This window comes from Rhyacophila brunnea, unplaced genomic scaffold, assembly GCF_057557595.1.
Source record: "Rhyacophila brunnea isolate RB1 unplaced genomic scaffold, BYU_Rbru_1.0 scaffold_6, whole genome shotgun sequence".
Classification (NCBI taxonomy): domain Eukaryota; kingdom Metazoa; phylum Arthropoda; class Insecta; order Trichoptera; family Rhyacophilidae; genus Rhyacophila; species Rhyacophila brunnea.
In genome coordinates this window covers 16,667,075-16,690,797 of record NW_028233276.1, presented here as the reverse complement: position 1 = coordinate 16,690,797, position 23,723 = coordinate 16,667,075, and the positions used below count along the sequence as shown (strand labels likewise).

General features: G+C 31.1%; 1 protein-coding gene across 2 annotated transcripts; it reads right to left on the bottom strand.

Annotated features, from left to right (window-relative positions):
- Positions 1-997: 997 nt before the first annotated feature.
- On the bottom strand, positions 998-18,275 carry LOC147065304 (sorting and assembly machinery component 50 homolog A). 2 transcript variants are annotated; one of them, XM_085956585.1, is made up of 14 exons: positions 18,143-18,275; positions 17,664-17,780; positions 16,436-16,558; positions 14,617-14,712; positions 14,276-14,360; positions 13,904-14,033; positions 12,992-13,097; positions 12,037-12,124; positions 11,569-11,676; positions 10,428-10,501; positions 9,514-9,666; positions 8,137-8,172; positions 3,435-3,561; positions 1,018-2,522 (listed from the first exon to the last, which is right to left on the bottom strand). In XM_085956585.1, exons 1-14 carry the CDS (start codon positions 18,161-18,163, stop codon positions 2,335-2,337), a joined length of 1,452 nt encoding a protein of 483 aa, XP_085812711.1. In that variant the 5' UTR covers positions 18,164-18,275; the 3' UTR covers positions 1,018-2,334. The 2 variants fall into 2 exon arrangements, with proteins under 2 accessions (XP_085812712.1, XP_085812711.1); XM_085956586.1 differs by lacking the exon at positions 8,137-8,172 and having other exon boundaries at positions 998-2,522.
- Positions 18,276-23,723: the final 5,448 nt, after the last annotated feature.

The following is a 23,723-nucleotide window of genomic DNA, read 5'->3' as shown; positions in this document are numbered from 1 at the left end:
TCATTAATATTCAAGGGAGTTCAATACTTTTCTTCTGATTACAAAAAACAGTGCTCTGGTGGTTTTGTGGGATTATCTCAAAACTCGATTTTTTGAATATGTGAGTTATGACTCTAGGCAACTCACTTATCCCGATACAATTATCTTTATTTTGTTTATGAGCTATATTCTATTACTTTTCAGAGAATGCTCCGACACCTTCTTGTCATTTAATTTCAGCATCAAATTCACACCACACAAGTCCATCACCCAATCTGGGATATTTCTATTACATCATTGAATCAAGCTTGCATATTCCTCATAAAACTATATCACATGCTTATTATACATAAAGAGATCATCATCTTGTACTTCAATGTCAATTTGCCTACTAATAATAAAAATTTTGAAATCCACAACTGATATTAATTTTAAAAAAATTAGCTTTCCCAGAAAAGTGAGAATTGCTTCTATTGAACACATTATATTACAATTTTTCCCCTGTGACTGTATTTAAAATAAATTTAAAGCAAAATTTTTTATTTAAATGCAATATTTTAATAGATTTCATTGGCTTGTGGATTTGGTACATCGCCTGGTTGAAAAATACTGGTCTAGGAAACCCACTCATTGACCTTTTCAAATTATTGTTTTCCCTTCTGGCTATTTGGTCGACGAACTGCAGAACTCTTTGGAGAGCCGGCATCAATTATACATACATATTTCTTTTTCCTTTATGGTCTATGTCTCAATACCATAAAGAGAGATGAATGGAGACTTGACCAGGCGAACTTTTCACAACCACAGGTTTTCTTACACATATGCATTAAGTATTCATATCGATTGTTTATACTTAAATAATAAAATTATTAAACAATGAGGGATGCAGGAGGCTGGTATAAAAACATGTGTCAAACATTTTATATTTTATTATTAATATAAGTCTTTTCTACTGTACATAATAATAAAATAAAATTATTAACAACTTTAACATGACTTTTATTTTAAAATATTTTTTGCAAATTCCTTTATCATTCATCTATTTATTATTAAAAAGTCACAACTTAACAAAAACAAAATTCTTTCAATATAATTATAGGTGATTAATGATATATCTATTATGTAGGTAGAGAAATGAAAATCAAATCAACCTTTAATCAATTTGGATGATTGAAAATTCACACTATGTCATTTTGTAAAATGACGAAAAAGAAAATCTAATTATTATTTGTGTTTATTTAAAATGTTCACAAGTTATTTTAGGCCATATTTGATACAAGACAAGCTTCTTAATACATTTCCGATATGAACGTACTTATAATAAAACATTAAGTACTCAGGTTATATTCCTGCAAAGCTGTTTCTATCATATGCCAATGTATTTGTGATTAAATTAACTATGTACTATAATTAACATTATTGAAAGACCCGTTGTTTTGTAGATGGCAGAAGTTCTTTAATTTTAAGCGGTAAAATAAATTAATTTATACACTTCAAAGTTTTCTCGACAATCAAAATTTACATCCATACAAATAAACATTTCTTAGCAAATCAACAATACTTCGTAGATGTACATACATTAAAGAACACAATAATTTATTACAACACAACAGAAAAATAACAATACAAAGTTAATTTGTTGCAGTTAATATTTCCACGGCTTTTAAATTTATTATAAAATGGGAACATAATAATATGATTATGAAAAATATTGCAAAATTGGATATGTCTAAATATTAAGAAGAGATGGAAATTAGACAATCGCATTACACGATATAACAACACTATCAATCATTGTTTTTCTAATCATGTAAATTGTTCTTATCATACATTGAATTTAAAACTTCATTTTTCAATCTCACAAAGCAGGTACGTATGATAGAGCTAGGAGACATTGTTTGTTTTTTTTTTTAATTTAATTTACATCATTTACACCGATTTAGTATGAAAAATCAATGAGAAAATTATTAATCTAATCATTGCATTACGTTATTATAAATAAATCAATAATGCAAGTTATTAAATTTTATATGATATCTCATTTAGAAAAGGTGTTAAAATACAGGGTACAATGTTAATGCATCGAAATAATTAGCCAGAACACCAGATAGTTACATGAGTATGTACACTTACGGTGTCCATTTTAAAATTTCGGTTTCACATTAATAATTTTATTAGTCAATTTGTTTGGAATATTTTTAAATATTTTAATCTCTGTAAATCATATTCAAACGTGATGGATGAATATTCTAAGATTTATAAAATAAATTTTCAATGCTTCAAAATAAATACTTAAAAAGTATTTGAAATTTTTTACAATGTTCTCTCATTCACTGAATGATAATATATTGTGTTTTACAAGAAATTTACTCCGAGCCCGAACTGAATTCCGGGAGCAATAACATCGCCGGGTTTGTACCAAAACGGGAAGCAGTAATTTAATTCGAAGCGAGCTAGGTCGCCTATCCGAAGAGCCAGACCCAGTCCAGATGATAAACGGATGTTTTTCACCACAGAGTCCATGTTTGTTTCTACATTTTGAGCTGAAAAAAAAAATATTACAGTAATATTTTATATCAACAACAGCCCAACCAGTTGGTTTTTAGTGAAGCATGGTAAAAGGCTTTCATCCGTTAATTATAACTTTATCATACAGAATTGGCTTTTAGCTAAATTCGTATAGATTTGATGTGTACACAATTTCTGACAATTCGTAAGGCAAACAAGGCCATTCATTGGTCAGCATATAGTGTCAGCTGATTAGTATGGAGCGGTTTTCACTATAATGCACGTGAGTCCAAACTAAATGTGGAGTACGATTTTCATTTGTAAAGGTATGTAAATGAGCGGAGTGAAAAAATCAAGCCTCATTGATATAATTATTATGCTATAGTTAAGTATGGAGTTATTGTATTGTCACTTCTATATCTTTGTGCTTGACACCAGTGGCGAAGGGTGGAGGTAGGCTGTGGAGATCCAACAAAAATTGTACACTGTCAGTCATACTGTGTTAGTTAGTTCTTAAAATTTAATTAAACCCTGCCTAACGAAACCATAATATTTTAAATAGATAGAAGAATTTTTTATCTATTATGGCTTGGTTTACGCAGGGTCTAATTGAATTTTAAAAACTAATCTAAAACTAAAAACTAACACCATCTGCAATTTTTATTCTTAGTTCAACAAAACAAATGAGTGAGTGACGTATGAGTGACAAAGTATGCATTATTTATATAAGATCACCACAGCCTACCTCTACCCATCGCCACTGCTCGACACATTAATGACGAATATGTGTGAAATAATAAGCACTGATAATAATTATCTACACTCAGCAAAGAATATAATTATGTGACACTTGTACCCCTGTGCAACATGCAGACAATTAGAAAATGAGTAAAAAAGCCGTGTATCACGGGTGTAAATAAAAGATTAGATAATTAGTATGTACATACCTCTGTTGATTGGTCCAATGTTTCCAGCATTGACGAAGAAGTGAGCCCTGAAGAGGTCCCCAAAGCCGCCTTTACCGGGCCTGAAAGGCAGCGGCGTATACGCATGCAGACCTGACGCCCAGTAAAACTGAAAAACAAGAAATTATATTAGCAAATTATCAAAAAAATGCGTTGACATTTCATTGAGATTAATTCAATTACTATTTCTAAATATTTACGTACTTATATAGTATAATCCTTTACTACACACATATTATATTTACAATACTTTATAATGAGAAAAGTAAGTTAATTGAGGGAAAAAGTATTAATTTAATTCACAGTAGACAATTAAATAATGCATATTAGGTGGGTATGAATTTCCCTGTATTATGATAATTATTATTATTGATGAATAATTTCAATATATATCTTATGACAAATTTAAAATAGACAATATTTATTGTGAGACTTCAACCATTTTTCCATAATATGAAATCAATTGATTACAATATCATAAACTATATTTATTGACACAATAGTTCAGAATAATGACAAATTCTTATTTTTATTATTTTCTCTTTATGACATATTATCATCGTTGAAACAGCTGTTAAAACCTCTATTGTGATAAAATCTTAATTCACAGGAAAGACACAAAAACTGTTTTATAAGCATAAAAATTAATGAAGAATCTTAATTTTTCTTTGAAAGTCTGAATAACTAGATTTATGTAAATAGCATGCAGTACGAGGCTCGTCATCATCGAGTGTTTGTAATAACTATGCACATTGGAGATATTATGGTCTTATTAAAATGAGACATGTTCCATTGGAGGTTTCTATTACTATTATGTTTTAATTCTGGAGAATTTTTCTAAATTATAAGGTCGTAGATACCTAATATGAATTAAAAAAAAAACTACTTTAACAAAATTGTCACATAGGAGGTTTCAACAGCTCAATAACGACATTTTATACAATGTCATAGATAGAGGGCAACATTATTATACTTTCTATCTTTGATTACAAATTGATAAACGTCCATGGGTGTTGTCAATTAATATCTAAACAGATCATAGATAATAGAATGTGCCCACTCAAATCAAATCGTTTAGTCACAAAAGCTTTACATCAATTGGCAAGGTAAACCTATATAATAGATAGTGAAATTATACACATTACCCGAAGTTAAGAGGCAAAGCCTGAATTATAATTGGCAAAATCCCATGGAGGTTTGATTTAGAATAAATTATTCAATGTAAACAATGTGAAGTGTCATTAGGGTGGAGTGTTATAGTTACTAGGGAGATCTAGTGACAGATTTACGAAACATGCAATTAAATACTGAAGCTTGATACCTACAACAAAATTTGAGGAAATAATTAATATAAACTGCTTTAGAAAATACAGTTTTTAAGCTAATCCTTTATCAGTTGTATAATTTATAATAATTTCAAACGATATTAATACAAATCGAATTACAACTATTCGAAATTCAATAATTATTACATTACATATTTAGTAAACTATGTCAAAATAGCTAAAAAATATCATCATAAAGCTCTATTTAGTATAAATATATACATTGTAAAACTAAATTACCATGTTCACTCCTAAGTAGAATATATATGGCTCCACAAGGTGGACGTTATATAATTATTAACAGACTTGTTTATGGGGAACGGTTGTTAGCCATTCATCCTATATAATCGATCAAACACACGTTGAAAGCAAAATGTGCATTTTTACGCCGGCCACGGTATCAAACCCGGGTCCAAGACGGTCGCTCTATGAATTACGCCACGCCACAATGGATGGTCTGGATGAAGACAGAATATACATTGAACGTCATCAAAATCAATGTATCTTAATTAAAAAAAAAACATTAAAACTATGAATGATTGAAAATTGAAATAAGTTGAGAGAACTCATTGATAGAATTTAATCAGAAAATTGAGTAAGAATATCCAAACTTGGCCAAGATGCATGGAATGTCACTAATTAGCCTTTTTCTGTGTGATCAGTAACTAGCATTACAGTAAACATGCGTACAATGGTGTGCGCGTGAAACAGATATCCTGGAAATCTAATAACAGTCACATTTTAACCAGATATTAAAAAAATAAGACTTTAATGTCGTATTGACAAAGGAAAAATATTTTGAGGATTGCTTATACACGCAAATATAAAAGACTTGTATGTATGCAGTATTAATTATAATACGTCTTATTATAATATCAACACTGTTAACATTTACTTTCGTAAACAGACACCATCTTAATACGATAGGTATATAAATTTCTTGCCATGTCAATAAAAAATATACACATTGAGATCAAAACATGTCTAAATAAAACACTTAAAAATATATATTAATAAAAACTACCGAAATACAAAAGACAGAAGAAATAGGTATTTATTTCTGTTTGTGGAATGTGACAAAGCCTCACTAATGAATTAAGATTTTCACAGTAATCATTCCATTTTGGCATAACTTTGATATAACGTAACTCGACGTTCTATACATCTCAGCCTTAAACTCAATGAACACTCATTTTTACATTTTTTTAAAATTGTATTTAATTTAATGTTTCAGAGTTCCGTCACTAGATGTACCTAGTAGCAATTACACTGCCTCGAATATTTAATAATCCTCAGTCTATCAGTTATTAATAAGTTAATAATATACATAGGCGTCTACGCCTATTAGTTACTGGACAGTGAGAGAAAATGATATAAACGAAATTTGTGATCCATACAAGTGTTTCTTTCTGTGATAGAGTAGTACAGAGTTTTCAGGATGAAAGGAAGCAAAGCAAGCAAAATGGTAACATACACATAAACACACTCGCAAACAAACATCCCCAGCCCAAAACCAACACTACACTTTTTCGCCTCAAAATGAACAATTTTATCACTATTATGTACGTATCAAAGAAATTACTACATTATATTAATATAAATTATAAATATATATAAATTAAATTATATTTCCATATCTACAGGATAAGCTTTCACCTAAATTCACCTAGGTTTAAGGCGTATACAATTTATAATGGTTTATAAGACAATCATTGGTCGGCCTATTGATACTAGGCAGTATGCAGCCAATGGAGGTGTTGGCTGATTAGTATGGAGCGGTTTTCAATCAATGAAATTTTATATCGCTATGATGCAGGTGAGTCCAAACTGAATGTGGACCACAGTGCTTTGTTAGTTCATGAATGAAAAGTTTTCATCAAAATTCAACACATAAATTATTACTTAATTCGAATTCAGCTATAATAATTTAATTCTTGCCATGGTCGACCATAGGGTTCTGATATAATTTGATGACAAAACTATTTTTTTCTGAAAATAAAATATTGCACAAGACCATTATACTAAAATCGATCATTTTCATCAAATGAGGGGGGGAGTTGAAAATGTGATTTAATTTAGACGGCGGTAGTAGATTGTTGTGACGATGGGGATGAAATGGATTCAAAAATAGAGAAAATGGTACGCCACTAATTATGGATGACCCCTAATAAATGTTGCACGTGTACAGCTTTAACTAGTTTTGATGTGCTAGTGTTCCACTTTGTATTTTAACTTTCACAAGAAGACATCGGAAACCTACCTACATCTTAGAAAAAACAAATTGAAAAATATTTATACCGAACGGCACTTAAACCAATAACCATCGCATTCTGGAAACTTTTTTACAGTATTTACAGTGTATGTATCTCACGTTCGTTCATCTATATTTATAAGTATTTCAAGTCACCACTCTGACTGATTAACAGTACGATCCTCATCTATACTCCTGAAACGGCCTCTTTATGAACAACCAAAAATCACCATCAGCAGATTGAACTACTATGTGTCCGCTAGAGAAGTTGTGTGTCTCGGAGTTTGAATCCCAGGTTTGGCAAATTCACATGTTGTGTTTCAATGTGTGTTTGCACCCAGAGAACAGATCTACTAGGCTGAGTAAGTTGCTAACATATACTTCTCGTAACAAAATCTGTATTCTATTATTTTTGGTGATTGTGCTATATTCTAAATTAAAATATTATACATTCCAATCCAATGTTTTACAAAATTATTTGTGTTTAAATTGTGTAATCTTGAAAGAAGTACATAATTTGAAGTATAGATACTTGCTTTATGAGATTTTAAATTAAAATAAAAAAAATCCATACTATAGCTATAACTAGTCAGGTAGGTGAAGCAGGTCAGTGAAGATGTCGAATCTTCTTCCAGATGGAGCCTTTAGTGGTTTCACAGAAGTAAGTTTCAGTTTGACATACCATTTTTGTATGGACAAAAAAAATAACATGGTGGACAATATTGAGAGTTTATATGAGAATTAGAGGTCCCTATTTTGCTTAACTTTCATACTTTTAGGCCTCATCTCTATAGAAGAATTTCTTCTAAATCTTTCTAAGTAAATATATTGCTTCGAAACTGGGGTTCAAACATTTTAGAAAATTGAGGGTTTTAACAGGTCTGTTTCAAAATAAACAAAACTCTTCACATAATATGGCCAATGTGCCTTGTCAATACCATTACAATATTAAAATTATTTTGATCACTGATTTATTGCATTAAAAAGTAATTCAACACATTCAAGTGTGATTTGTTTTTTTACATTGCCACTGCTAGGCTGTAAACTAAATAATAATAATTATTGTTCAAGTTGCGACGGTGAATTGGATTGACAACATTTTGCTTACTTTCACTCCTTTCACCCCACTGTCGGAGTATTGACACTGAAAGCATACCAAATACAATCACACATGTCAAAATCTTATGATATGTATTACGATAAATAAATATTTATTAAATTAATGTATTTAGACGAATGGGACACAAGAATATGTAGTGGAATAATATAATAATTAGAATACATTATAATTGTAAATAATAGGTTGAATAATGGTGGTGATTGCACAATCCATTTATTCTATGCAAGTATATCTCTCAAATTATAAAATGACCACGTGGAAAGCTTATCAAAGGATGTATGAACAAAAAATATCTAAATTCTAGTTAATTATTAGGAATTTTATGCTGGCATGTATAATTTGGGAACGTGCCTCATGTCAAATAACAGAAAAAGATCACTTATAAAGGTACCTAATCATATCATCATCTGTTTTACCACAGTCAAGGAAAATATTCTTGCTTATGTAAAAGTATTATTTTCACAATCAATAATTAATGAAGTAATCCGAATAGGAAGAATGTCTTCTCATACCTTTCAATAAATCTTTTTCACGTGTTGCAAAAGTTCCCCATTATTTGAAGGAACCACCATGGCAACATATAATATTCACATATAATTTAATTATTAATAACACTTCTTTCAGTGTGTACCGCGAATGATAGCAACGCTATATACATTTGTTTTGTTCATCTGTCATGTCATCATTTGACTTAAAAATCATGTTTTGGAAATTGGAACTGCGCAAGAGGTGCAGATTTTAGACTTAAAATTTTGAAGATGTAATATTATAATAAAATATATAAGATGATTCCACTATTAAATAGTTTTATATGAATAGAGAGACTCAATCAATTGATTGATTAAATGCAGATACCTATTTGAGTCATATATTACGTAATAGAAAACACATTTCTTTAAATGTCCACATTAGATTTTAGTGCAATTTTAAAATATGTCAAATAAACTTTTGTACCCATTATTTGTTGTAATGAAAATTTATTTAAATAGTTTTTATTTTAATACGGAGGAGGGGGTAATGTCTGGGAGGTTTTTGTCCAGCGGGTAATTGACCTCAAACCAATATACCATGTGAACCATTAATTTCATCTTGTGTCTTTCATTTAGTATGGCATATTTTTCCTTTCATTGGTGGCTGTACCTCTTGCAGCGGCCATGGTTACAAAGACCCTTTTATTCTTCAAATACTGTGTCTATCAGTTAGCCAATGCGACCATTAACAATGCCGAGATGTCACTCCATCCATAAATGCATAAAAACGTTTAATTAATCCATCAAAGTTCACTGTACAATTTGATAAATAAACCACAGTTATAATGTCCTTACACCCACCAAACTTAGTTATCAAGTTTGATCTCACACTTACATTGCTGCCGATTGCGTTTCCGTCACATTGAGGCCCGACACCCCTCTCCTGGAAGCCGCGGATGCTCTGTGGACCGCCCACGTAGAAATGCTCCGTAAGATTAGTGCCGTAGAAGTCATTCAATAACCCCATTTGCAGCGAACCTTGCAATACCTGCAAACATGCCCATGTATTTTCAAGAAACAAGACGCATGTGACTAACTGATTTCATGCCATCATAAACACATCATAACACAATATATAACATCATTGTGTTGCTAAAATAACTTTCAGTTTAACATAACTGCCATTTTTAAATACAGCAACTATTATAGTTGTGTTGAGAGTATAATACTCCATACACAGTTACGAGAAAGCATTTAAGTGAATAACAACCTGTCTTTCGGTGAGGTAAGAGGGGTCTCTGATTATTAAGTATGTAACTTGTATTGTATTGTATCCTAACTACAAAGCGTATTTCTGGATTTTAAATTAAGGTATACATAACCTAATTAAACTATTATATTTTTATTCAATACTGAATATACACAAAAGGATGTTAAGATTTTTATTAATAGAAATGGGTGATTTTGAAAAACCTCAGAAACATTACTATTAGAAGAAATCATAGAAATAATGTTGGATTGCGTGCGATTCTAATTCACATCTTTCAATATCCAGGTGAGTACTCTTATCAGTCAAAAATTTATGTGTTTTTTTAAATGTATATTTGTATTTTCGTGGTTTGCCGTCCATGCGGAATGTATTTGTTATTCACTAACTCCTCAAATGGAATTCTCACTTGTGGCTCTCTGTCTAGAGGGAGGTAGCTATTAAGCTTAAAGGTTTAACGGTCTATGAAAAAGCGAGTACTTTAAAATTTGTATAATGCAATGATAGTACACTGATTAATCAACAAATTGGTACAAACTTACAATTTCATCAGTGAGTTTGAGGTTTGTCTGAAGATAGAGATCATTTTTTAAGAAAGCCATACTGCCGCCCAAGCCTGAAAACAATGAAAAAGAAATGTAATAGTGAATTGATGTAAAGAATAAATTTGAAGTTAAATATGTTACAATGATAGATATAATAAAACCACATCTTAAAATAAATAATCGCACCGTGTGTGTAAAATTATAGTAAGTGTAAATTTTACAATTACGAGATTTAAAGTTACAAGCAAAATGATATAAACGAATATGGCATAAACCAATTACATATTGTTTTTTAGAAATCCTTGAAAAAAACTCAAATAGTGTGATTTGAAACCACAAGAGTGTTTCACCAATTAAGCTAGATACTGACTCTTGTCATGCTGAAAATACATTATATTTATGATAAAATTATGCGAAGGCAGTAGTAATGACATGATTCATATTATATTCTGTGTAGAATTCATTTAAAATCTTATAGTAATGATAAATTTTTGTCCATTGTACAAGCTACAAAACTAAATCTCCATTGGTAGACCACTGTACAAGATATCGTTGCTTTGAGGATAAATTGACCTATTTTACATTTGTAAATTTAGAGATACAGGCGGCCCTCGACTTTCCTCGACAGCGAATTGTACCGCTATTTCGTACGTTTCATAAAATTTAGATTTTTTGTTAATGCAAAAACTGCTAATGCAAGTCTCTCCTCTCCCCACAAAGAAAAAAGGGTGGTATTCAACTATCTCTTGACAAGTTTATAAAGAAAACACCTGTTTGCTTTAATACACTTCGTTAACTTTATTATATCCATTGATCAATAAATATTTCAAGGAAACCCGAAAATCTATTACGATAAATATTTCAAAGCACACTTTTTGATGTTTTTTTACATTAATCTACTTTTATACATTCAACATTCGTATACATTTCCAGGAACTAATTACGTCCGAAAGTCGAGGGCTGCCTGTATGAGCATTCGCAACTTCCATAAATAATATTTTTCAACAAATAAACATAAATTAGATATCTTCACTATCATACGATTTGGTATTTTTAAAGTAGTTGGGTCCAATAAAGTTAAATATTATGTTAAACGGGTTAATATTCACTACCAAATAAAATTCGCTAAAAAGAATACCTGAAACTTCAGAAGTAAACTGGACTAGATTGCCGATACTCGGGTATATTCTGTCGTCCCGGGTGTCAATAGTCACTATGTGTCGAAGAGCTGACTTCATTGTTGGACCTAAAAAAATCAAAACATAATAAATTGAATACCACCGTGTCTTATTAAAACATCTGGTTCCAGTGAACAAGGAAGTCATACATAATTATGTATTTTGTGCAATAATTAAATTTACCAACTAATCTTTTGATTAATTTACATTTAACAAACTGACCACTGGTGATGAGTATTTATCATTATCATTATCAAATCATTCATTGATTGAACTACATTATTATGGCTACATACAAACCTTTTTGTTGATTCTAAAGTTTATGACAAAGAAGATCATTTCTCATTACATACAATCTTTAATTGGCTAAATAAATCTAAAGTTCTAGATATAGATTACATTGTAATATAAATTAAATAAATAATCACCAGAGCTTTCCCTGACAGTGAATGAAGCAGTTCGTGACATTAGCGATGTCTCTCTGAACAGTCCCTCCCAACAGAAATTGTGTCTCGTCTGAAACAATAGTACAGTCGAACTTGGTTATTACGAGGAAGATGGGACCGACTGAATTTGCTCGTTATAAGTGTTACTCGTTATATCAGAGAATAGGTACTTTTAAATGAGTGGTCACATAACACAAAAAGTCGAAAATAAAAAATCTGAAAACCATCATAAAAATCCCCGAAACAAGCATGGCATTCAGAAACTACAAAAGAAGTTGTTTATTGTAATGAACGCTGGTACCTAGGTACATACCTACTGACTTCACAAACCTTGAATTTTTTACTTATTTCAACCATATGCATGGATACTTTTTCAATATATCCGGCGAAAACACCAATTAGGTGGATACTTAAATACTTAACTAGTTTCATAAACGTAATGTGATCCCGGCGGCATCCTGTCCGGTCGGATTTTATTGCTTAGGGTCGAACTGTTTTTAAACGATCAACACATTTACAGTTTTAAGAAAATTTTTGACGATATTTTAGTTCGGTATATCCGATAAGTTGCTCGTTATAACAGTGAATGGAGAAAATCATAAACTAAAATGTCAACGAATGTTTCCTCATTACATCCGAAATCTCACTATATCCGTGATCATAGTAACCGAGTTCGACTGTATGTATATTACCAACATGTGTTCTATTTAAAGTTATAAATCAAATACAAATCGGTTGAAATCGCACTATGTGACTTTCTACAAGGAACAAAACTGGGGGACGTGTATCACCTGTTTATAATTATATTTTTTCCTTTTGCTTCTTTAAAATATATTCATAAAATTCAACAAATCAAAACAGTTCATTACATTCATATGATAAACCGGTATAATCCAACCTTAACAAAGTTCAGTATAAGAAATTCTTGAATAAGTACCTTGTTGCTAGTTTTGAATCCAACATCTAACAGAAGGCCTTTATCGAGCTGCCGATAACCAGACCATGGGAATTCCCCAGCTTGCTGGATTATACTTGCGCTGAACCTAAAAAAAATTGTGAAAACAATAGTTATTATTACGTAATTACTGTATTTTTAAACACATTATCAGTAAGTTGAGAGAGAAAAATTTAGATGTCGAAGATTTTATTGAGTGACCAAGTTGAGTAAGCTGACTTCAAAGTAAAATATGCATTTGTAAATCCAATACAACTATTTTTAACACTCTATAAATGCAATCTCACTGTCAAATGATCCTATATTACTATTCCATGGAAAAATAATGACATTTATTAATATTCTTAGTGTTTGAAGGAGGACAAGACAAGCCGAAACGATCAAATTATATATTAATGACATTTTACACACCATGTCCATGGGATTTACTCCAATGGTAGAAATAAAACGCTTATATATTTTCATACCAAACAGTTAAATGTTTGAATTCTGTTTCATTCATAAATAGGCATGTGGTGACGTGAAAACGGTGTCTAACTCATTTTTAATTATATATCACTTTTACTCATATAATATTCAGTACCTCAACGGTAACAGATGGTGATAGAGGTGAACAGCTTCACAAGGTTGTGATACTTATAAAAAAACCAATAATCTTATTATTATCAAGAACGGAAAGACAGCTCCTAATTCATTTTGATATAATTATCCTATTTAAGAAGCTTAGAAGCATTACATTTCTTGATGTTGTTTTAGAGGTAGGTTATACATGATTGTTGGCTATTTCCCGATACGATGAACCCATAGAATTAAATAATTTTTAATTTAACTAATTCACTGTTTTTTGATCACTCATAAGAGTCATAATATCGTTATGGTTGATCGGTAACTTACACAGGTTCAAACTTCTTGTTGACGTAAGGTTTGATGAAGGTGAGTGAGAAGTTGGAAGACTTGCGGTTTCCGATCATGTACTCGCATTGGACCCGCTCGCCTCTTCCCGCCACGTTTGGCAGTTTAACACCTGTTCACAATTAATATATAATCATAAATTTAAACATAAATGACAAAAAGACCAAGCCCAAATTTAAACTGAGAATACAAATGAATTATATGACAATCGGCTTCACAACATGGTGTTAGTGTCATTTGAAAATAACGATACCAACACCTAAACATGTCGCCTGCAAGAAGAATTTGACAACATTCTACCAAATTTAGTCAAACTCTACAAATCAAAAAAAACTAATATGTATGTGTACGTACCTACAACCAATGAGCCTTCATTATTGCCGACCATAGTGTTAACTCCGCCAATAAGCCGAGATAACTCTTTCACTTGAAAAGTTACCTGTAATAAAGTAAAAAAATGCCTGATTAAAATCTTGGTACGTAATATTATAACTACAAGTAATGCCTTTCCAATATTTTAAATTATACCTCAGAGCAGGATTTGAAAATTCATTCATATATTTTTGCTTGAAATAAATACAAAATTAAATGACTAAAAAAAAATCAATCAATTTTGAAACATATTTTTGGTTTAGTTTAAGTTTAAATTTCACACTGAATGCTGATCCATAGATAAATGCTGAATAATGGGTTACCTCCAAGCCGTCTGCAGAAGCATTTGGGCCTTTTGCTACATCAATGAAGACACCAATATTTTTGAAACATCCTAAAGAGTCCAACTTCGATTTCACCTGAAAATGAGACAATAATTAACAATATAATTTCATTCTATAGAAAAACTTCATGAAAAAAGTATATGAAAGTATCCAAAATAAGTAAAGCAAAAATAAGCATATACATATCAATACCCTGTACAATATTCAGAATTTATTTACATTCTACCAATACGGTTGAAAACCAGTTGCTTCAGAATAAAATGAGCAATGTCAGATAAATAAAATCAGAATATGAAATAAGAATGAACAATTGAGTGCAGTTGAGTCTCGATTTACTAGGTCGTGTTAAATGGACAGTAAATTACAAACCTTATCATAAACACTGTTTTCGCACTTTGAATAAATAAATCCATAGTAAACGGTGAGAAAAATACATTTTACGCCCTTGAATAAAGTTTGTGTTTGCGGTACTGCATACCAGAGTGCTAGTACTAAGCTTCCACTAAAATCATTATATTTTTGTAAACCATCAGAAGGCACAATGTAAGTTGGATAAGATTAATATTGTTATGGTAATTGCGTAGTTTTGAATATTTTCATCAATGTTTGTGAGAGAGTTTTCAAGACACTTACTTTCATAACAAACATCTTATAAATAAAACAAAACATTACTCTTTCGAAATATAGATACCTAAGTAATAATATGTTTATGTGAATATAAAGTATTTTTTATATATCTGTTTATATATTCAATTTTCAGAGATAGCTTTATAACTCAACACAAATAAAACATCAAAAGTTTGCGCTAAAAATATTGAAGAAATAAAAGCGGTAATCGTCTGATTTTTTATACTTACTATATTGTAATAATAATATTTAACTATTGATAAGTTAACTAGTTCTGTAATATATGTACTTTGAAATTTTATCACTACACATAAATTACTATACATGCCGGACTATTTACAATTAAAATATTATTCCGCAAGACGTCTCGCTAAGTGGCATGATGTTGAATTTGCAGCAGAAATTTTCACGTGTCGGATAGTAATTTTAAACACAGAATTACTAAATTATGACATAAAAATTCTATTCTTGCCCTTGGAAATACATCAATTCAATGAATACTTATCCCAGCACGAAATAGTAACAGATAACTACAATATAAATCTATTTAGTCAACGAAAAATCAAGAATGAAAGGAAATGTTCCATTATTTTTAATAAAAATGTATCTATAACAATCAATGACATTATTAATGGACGACGCACTCAATACAGTAGCTAGCAAGTAAATTCGCATGTATAGGTAGACGTCACACAATTTCCATTATGCGATATCACGCATCGGGAATTTATAGCAATATGACCTTTATTGTAATGGTTAGAGCAGTGCTTCTAATGACAATGTTCATTTGAGCGAACCCGTTCGAACCGAACCATTCGGCAGACCTAACAAAAAGCATCAGGAATTTATAGTAATATCACCTTTATTGTAATGGCGTTAGAACAGATTATGCCATTCGGCAGACCCGACAATAAAGTGAGTGTCATTTTTTTTCCCAGATGATTCGTCCATATTAATGTCATTGGTAACAATAATTAATGTTAAATTAAGTACTGTTGGTCAATAAAGACTAAAATTTTAGGGGAGGGGAGTCTTGGATTTATTTTTTCTGATTTAAGGGGCCGTGGTATGAAAAAGTTTGAGAAACACTGATTAAGAGCTTAAAATTTTGGTGAAGATGTAAGACACCTTGTAATATTGGAGCCGTGATACTTCACATCAATTTACGTACTTTATCTGCTCGAACGATGACTTCCTCGAAATTCTGCGCCATGAATAAATGGTCGACTGTCTCTTTAATGATGTCATCTTTCGTCCGTCCCAGTCCATCAATATTCACCTTTTCTACTCTCGCCTATAACAAGAAATAGGTATATTATGTGATGTTATTTGAACAAAATATGAAAGAATAGTCTTATCTACACCACATATAACCATAATTTTATCTATATATATCCGCAATGCAGCAGCAAGAGATATTTTATATCTTCATATATTAAGATTATTCTATGGTTCAATTTTCATGGGTAGTGTTACAATACGATGTAGTGGATTGATAAATTAGACATTTAAATCTATCGAAATTGTCTACAAGCAAAACAATAAACCACGTTTACATGCAATGCCAAATCTATTTCCTAAGTGCGGATGGTCCTATATCAGTGAGGTTTTTGATGAAGATCATCGATTTGATCTCTTGAACAAAATGCGAATGACAAAACTTTTAAATAACAACAAATGGCATATTTTAATTCGTCTTGTTGTAAGGATATGAAAACGGTAATTATATATTTTTTATTCCTACTATTTCCTGATATATAGAATTCCATGAGCTAATTATTTTTTTGGAATTAGATCGGTAACATCAAAATATTACAATACGCAGGCGGGTGAGTATTTCCAATAATAGGTGAGACGAAATTTCGCATTTGTCGCCCATCGGCATTTGAGGTTGTGGTATGTCGATTTTTTTTGTGATGGTATCGTAAGAATACATTCTTATATCGTATAAAGATGACTAAAAAACGTTATGCCTGTACTCGAAAAAGAAAATATGTCAATGAATATATTATTATTACTACTAATAAATCAATAAAGATAACACTAAATGGACGCATGTCTAATGTTTATGACAAACCATGTCCCGTGCGGCACGCGTCATTAGGTCAATCCACGCGTCGCACAGTTACGATCTTTTTAGACCATGCCTCAGCTGAGGTATAGTCTTAATGATTCAGATCGAATTTCCTAAAAGCTATTATATCGTTGTATACACTGTATCGTACACGGATAATCCGCACGCATCACTCTAGCATAAATGAGAAAAAGGATTTAAAAAATGGTGTTATCTGAAGTAACATCTAGTTGAACTAATAAATTAACCATAAAAGAATAATATTTTTCAGCATGTGTAAATGACAGAACTGTTAATAAACTAAATATAATAAAATGAATTATACCTTTACTCCTCGAAGTTTAGGTTTGGTCGATGGGGGAGGTTCTTTGATATTTTTTTGTTCAACGGTTGAAAATTCTGATTCAGCCCCTATGTCAAAAAAAGGCCTAGATGGTTTATCCTGAAAAACACAAAAATTATGTTTAGATGTGACGGAGGAAAAGAATAACTATGAAATAGTAGAGGTACAAAAACATGATAATATTGTTCAGGATATTATGTGAAAATAAGTATGACATGTTTGTCATTCACATAAAAAATGTATGTTTCATTGCCAATGCATCTTTTATTTTTTGTCAAAAACAATATTGTAAATTCGTAAAACCATTATCTAAACATAAAAGTCTGTAAGGTTCATAGTATTCTGATATTATAGTTGTCTAAATTATCTATTTTGAAATGTTAACCTAAAATTTGTTGACGGTGTTGTGTAACTTGACAGCTACCTGAATTTACTTAATGTAATATTGCAGTATATATTACCTTTGCGTACACGGTCCCCATTTTTAGTATTAAATTTGTATTTTACTATAATGAAGTAAAACTGTCGTATTTTTCAACCGAAAATTTAGATGTATTTTGTTTTCTTGAAGTATTACCTAAACGGAATGTTACCGTTTAAAAATATATCTGACAAACCTAATGAAAATTTCCAAAATATCTTACAACAGGATAATTATAATAATAACGAATTAGTAGGCGTTTCAACCTTCAGTTTTTTAAATATATTTAATAAACGAAACAAATAATATATTTATGTAATATTCTAATTGGGTACCTACCTAAATAAATTATACCTCTTTTGATGCCTAGTTTCCGTGTATGTTTTTAAATAGCAACATTACATTTAAATGTCAAAATCGATCGATTGACTTGACAACTGTTTTTGTTGATTTTTCTCAAAATACGTTTCTATGTATGAAATCTGATTATTAGAACATGAAGATTATTCCAAAAAGATGTTCAACGAGTCAATCTATGTTATCTTTAAAAGTGCCATTTCTTAATCGCAGGCTTATATTATTAGCGATAAATTTTAAAAAGTAAGTAAGTACTGTATGTAGGAGTTTGACTACTTGAAGCTCGATTATCACCGGGTATCATGGACGATTTCTGGTAATCTTCATATTATTAATATAATCATGAACAGTCAATAAATACTACAGTATTGGTAATTTTTTTTTACAAAAAATTCTACATCAAGTTTTGAATTCTGACAACATAAATTACGAACCACCTAGACATATCTAAATAAGAATAGATTGACAATTATCACTACATTAATGAAACTACCTAAATACAAGTCAATCCTATGAAATCCAGGAATCTAGGAGGCTTTATATATTTAGGAACGCCACTAGGCTGAGCGTGACCGACTGGAGAGAGAGAAAGCTCGGGATAGAGAGTTGTGCAGGACCTGTATGGTCTCTAGCGCCAGCTTAACCTAACTAACCAATCACATTTACATGAGACGAAGATAAAATATTGTTCTGATATGGTTTCCAACTTTCGACCGAAGAAGACACTACCACAAGGAGAGAAGATGATTAACAAAAATATTACAACCTTTGCGTGTGATTTATGCGGCTCTGTATATAATTTCTTTAAGCATTTACTGAAACATAAAAAAATTCATAACACCAACAAAATATTTGCATGCCAGCACTGCAAATATAAATCTAACAGTATCCACAGTCTAAAGAGACATAAATCCAGTCATAAGGCTGATATAGGATACTATAGTTGTGATACATGCCCGTATCGATGTAATAATATAAGTAGTCTGATTAGACACAAAACTATTCACAATAGTGAAAGACCGTTTGCATGCGGCATCTGTGGAGATACGTTTAAAATTTTAGTACAACTTATGAAACACAATATGTGGCATAATACTAGTAAATTGTATTCATGTTCAGTTTGCGATTTAAAAAGTAAGTTTCGATGTATATTTAAAAAACATAAAATATTACACAAGCGAAAACTGTCAAATGTTAACATTTTTAAAAAGTATACGCAAACCACAGGTGAGATATTATTTGAATGTAGTCTATGTGATTTAAAATTTAAAAGTCGTTATCTTTTGGCGACGCATAAAAATACATTTCACACCGGTGCTGAGCAGTTTCGAACGCACAACATTCAACATACTGTTTCTTTGAATAATTTGGATAAGAATATAGTTGAAGACAATTCGTTTGGTTTCAATAAAACTTCTGTTGTAATAGATTGCGATGTAAAAATTGAGGAGAATGATGATTTAGATTCACATTGTTTAGTAAAAAATGAAACTGGAAGTGTGGATGGATTAAATGGGTTTAGTTCAGAGTCAGAAGATATGTCACCGTTAGTTACGAAAAGTAAAACAACTGGTGGTTTTAAAATGAACCAAAGAAAACGTGATGAGAAACCTTCACTGAAAAAGAAGAAGAAAACACCAAATAATATACTAAAGTTTGTTTGCAAAGAAAGCAATAAAGAATTTGATACCGTAAATTATTTGGTAAAACATAAAAAAACTCATAATAGTAATAAAAAATTTATATGTGACATATGCGGGGTAAAATTGGTGTCCGAAATCGATTTAGTAGAGCATAAAAATACGCATGTGTCAGCTTTGTCCGGCGAAGATTCAAAGTTAATGAAGACCGATAAAAACGCTATAGAGAAGCCTTTCTCTTGTAATTTATGCGATTATAAATCACACCGTAGATCTACAGTAATGAGGCATCTATTAACACACAATCAAAGCAGGTTATATACTTGTGATATATGTCAAAACCAATATAAAAACATGAAGTATTTAACGAAACATAAAAAGGTTCATGGAGAAACATTTTCATGTGAATTTTGTAGTTTTAAATGTGACAAACTAGTTGTATTAAAAAAGCACAATTTGACTCATATTGATAAAAAACAATTTTCATGCGATCAATGTGGCTACAAAGGCAAGAACGCTTCAGCGTTGAAGAGCCACAAAAACAAACACAGTGACGAAAAACCATTTATATGTGAAATCTGCGGCTTGAATTTCAAACTTCTTTTCTATCTGATAAAGCACAAGAGAATTCACACGGATGAGAGTTTAATATATTCGTGCGAGCTTTGCGATTACAAGTGCAGATCTATATCGTCGTTTAAACTGCACAAATCCATCCACAAGGATGAACGGCCATTTTCATGTGACATCTGTGGATTCACTTTCAAACTTTATCATTATTTATTATTACATAAAAAGACTCATAGTGATGAAAAGCCTTATGCGTGTGATTTGTGTGATAGGAGGTTTTTGTCTACGAGTTATTTGAGTAGGCACAAGAAAAATCACAGTTTTGATTTTTTATTTTCCTGTGAGGCCTGCAGTTATAAGTGTAGACGTTTGGATAGTTTTAAACGTCACAAAGCTATGTATCATGATGGCGTTATTTTAAACTGTGATAAGTGTGATTTTAAATGTAAGCTACGGCAGCAGTTGAAGAGTCACAAGCAGCTAATCCACGGAGATGACCCCGATAATAAACCCTATGTTTGTAATATCTGTGGCTTCAAATGTCGACTGCCGGGCTCGTTGCGGAGGCATATGTCACATCACAGTTCTGACGGGCGGTACTCTTGCGATGTCTGCAGTTACAAATGCAATCACACAACTAATTTGAAAACCCATAAAATTGTTCATAATAAAAGTGTATAACACAAAAATTTCGCCTGGGAAGTTTGGAAATAATGAGTACCAACAGTTGGTACTCACCTGAATGCAGAACTTAGTGCACAGTTTTAAACCTGGTTATCTCCAAACCTTAAAACATTGTTTTCTAATAATAGAAATGTGTTATAAGTATGCCTAGGGTTCCCAGACGTCCTCTTTTTTGAGGTCCGTGTCCGGTATATTTTTACATTTTTTCGAATAATGTGTAATATGTGCTCTTTTTCCGCTATGAACATTTTAATATTTTCTAAAATCGATTGACAAAATATTTTTTTCAATAATTTATTTGAAAGAATTGTGGTAGGTACCTTACTGTATTTCTTAATTGCAATATTTACTCGATACTAATTTTTGTTTGTTAATAAATATGACAATGAGAACTCATGATTGTAAAATTATTACATTTCGGGGTAAATTATTTAGATCTAGCAATCATTGACAATGGGTTTAATTACAGAAACACTCTGAATTGCGAAAATGACATGTGTATATTGTGAGATTACCGGAATCGAACCCGGCGCCCCAAGTACGGAATTGGACATGGGGCGGTGCTGATTATGAAATATGTCCTCTTTTTATCATCGTCAAATATGGGAACCCTAAGTGTGCCTACAAGTTTTTTGTATTATATCGAAATAAATATTGTTGAAGTTTGCCGACTTTGAAACTAACAGTCACCTATCAATCATGTTTTCAGCCAAGAAATTGCATTAAATAAAATCGACATCAAAGAGTAACCGGCTTCGTTTATTTGTCTGTCCTGTTTTAAATTTGTACATACCAAGTATTGTGATCAATGTATTGATGAATTAAAGGGCATCTTGTGCATTAATGTGTTTTTTATTCACATAGTTAACTATTAAAAGCTTTATGTTGATTGTTTTTTGAATACAAATGAAAGTTTGACAACTTTACTATGATACACAGAATTCAATTAAGATACTTGAGCAGAGGCATGGATTTTTAGTGGCGCTGCGTGGTATCCATATGCTACACCTAAAGAGCAGGTACAGATAAAGATGAATAATTGAGCAAACTTAGCATTAAACAAATTATATGTGTTGATTTGATATTTTACGGAGATTTTTATTAGGGAAAGAAAACAATAGATTTATTTTTCATTTTTATTATTAAAAAATACCTTTTCACAGGTAGGTATATAATAATAATTAATTAAATTAAATATACATTTTTTAAGCACCAAAGACATTACTGGCACAGTACTTAAATAATATTTCAAATTCGAATGTTGGTATATTGATATTTGAATCAATAAATACTACATGATAATAAAATTAGAAAGTCTGTGATTTTGAAATATTTGAGTCGCTTGGAGTCATAACTCACATATTGCAATTTTGTCGTTTTTTAGTTAAATATGCCAAGTGATTCTAAATACATTACTTTATATACAGAAAAATAGTTGATTATCAAAAGTCACTTTAAACCATGTGAAAAACGTTGACAAAGTTCACTGTTGGTGTCATAACTCGCATATTTCAAAGAATACTGTGAGTTTTGTCACCAAGTCCTTTCTATCCAACCGTGGAGCCCTATTTCTCATAGTATGCTGTATGTCTGCAACGTTAGGAGTATTATATATATTAAAAAAAAAATAATGTTAATCGACTCTCTTACTCATTAATATTCAAGTGAGTTCAATACTTCTCTTCTAACTACAAAAAATAGTGCACTGTTGGTTTTTTGCGATTATCTCAAAACTTGATTTTTGGAATATGTGAGTTTTGACTCCAAGCGACTCATTTGTCTTTTGACTATTAATTCCATGATACCAAGTACAAAATATTGCAATATTTTCTCTGTTTGATCGATTACAACTCAAAAATGACTGGAACAATATCAATGAAACTTACACAGCATATAGACTACGTTGTCGGTACCAATTCATCTCGATATCTCAAAAGGTTTTGAAGTTACTAGATAAAACATCTCTAAAATAACGCACCAACAACAATTCATCGTGAATTGTGATGCAAGTAGGTAAAGTGGTCAGATAGCAGCGGTGGAGTGGTAATGTTAGATACGGGTAGGCAGGCCGCCCGCGCTATTGTCCGATTCATTGTTAAAAAATTCACCTCGATTATGTGTACTGAGATGAAAGTGGTTCAGATAATGATAAATCTAGATCATTGAACAATAAAAAAAAATTATTCCGACTACTATTTGAAAATTTCCACCATTAATCCATCCGTTTCATGATGCTCCTACGAAAATGATTGCCATAATTACTTACATCATGATCATCGAAATTCTATTGTATAAAGCAATTCCTTACTTTATCATGGAAATGGATTGGCAATTAGTTCCTAAAGAGTCAATTATTTTCTGTTGAGTTAA

What these genes read in the sequence shown, in the direction of transcription:
- LOC147065304 (XM_085956585.1), bottom strand. Translation starts at nt 18,163, where the DNA reads ATGGGGACCGTGTACGCAAAG. An exon ending in TGAAGGCTCATTGGTTGTAG is followed by an intron (nt 14,034 to 14,275) that starts GTACGTACACAT and finishes AATTGTGAACAG; the next exon opens with GTGTTAAACTGCCAAACGTG. An exon ending in GTTTACTTCTGAAGTTTCAG is followed by an intron (nt 10,502 to 11,568) that starts GTATTCTTTTTA and finishes CATTGTTTTCAG; the next exon opens with GCTTGGGCGGCAGTATGGCT.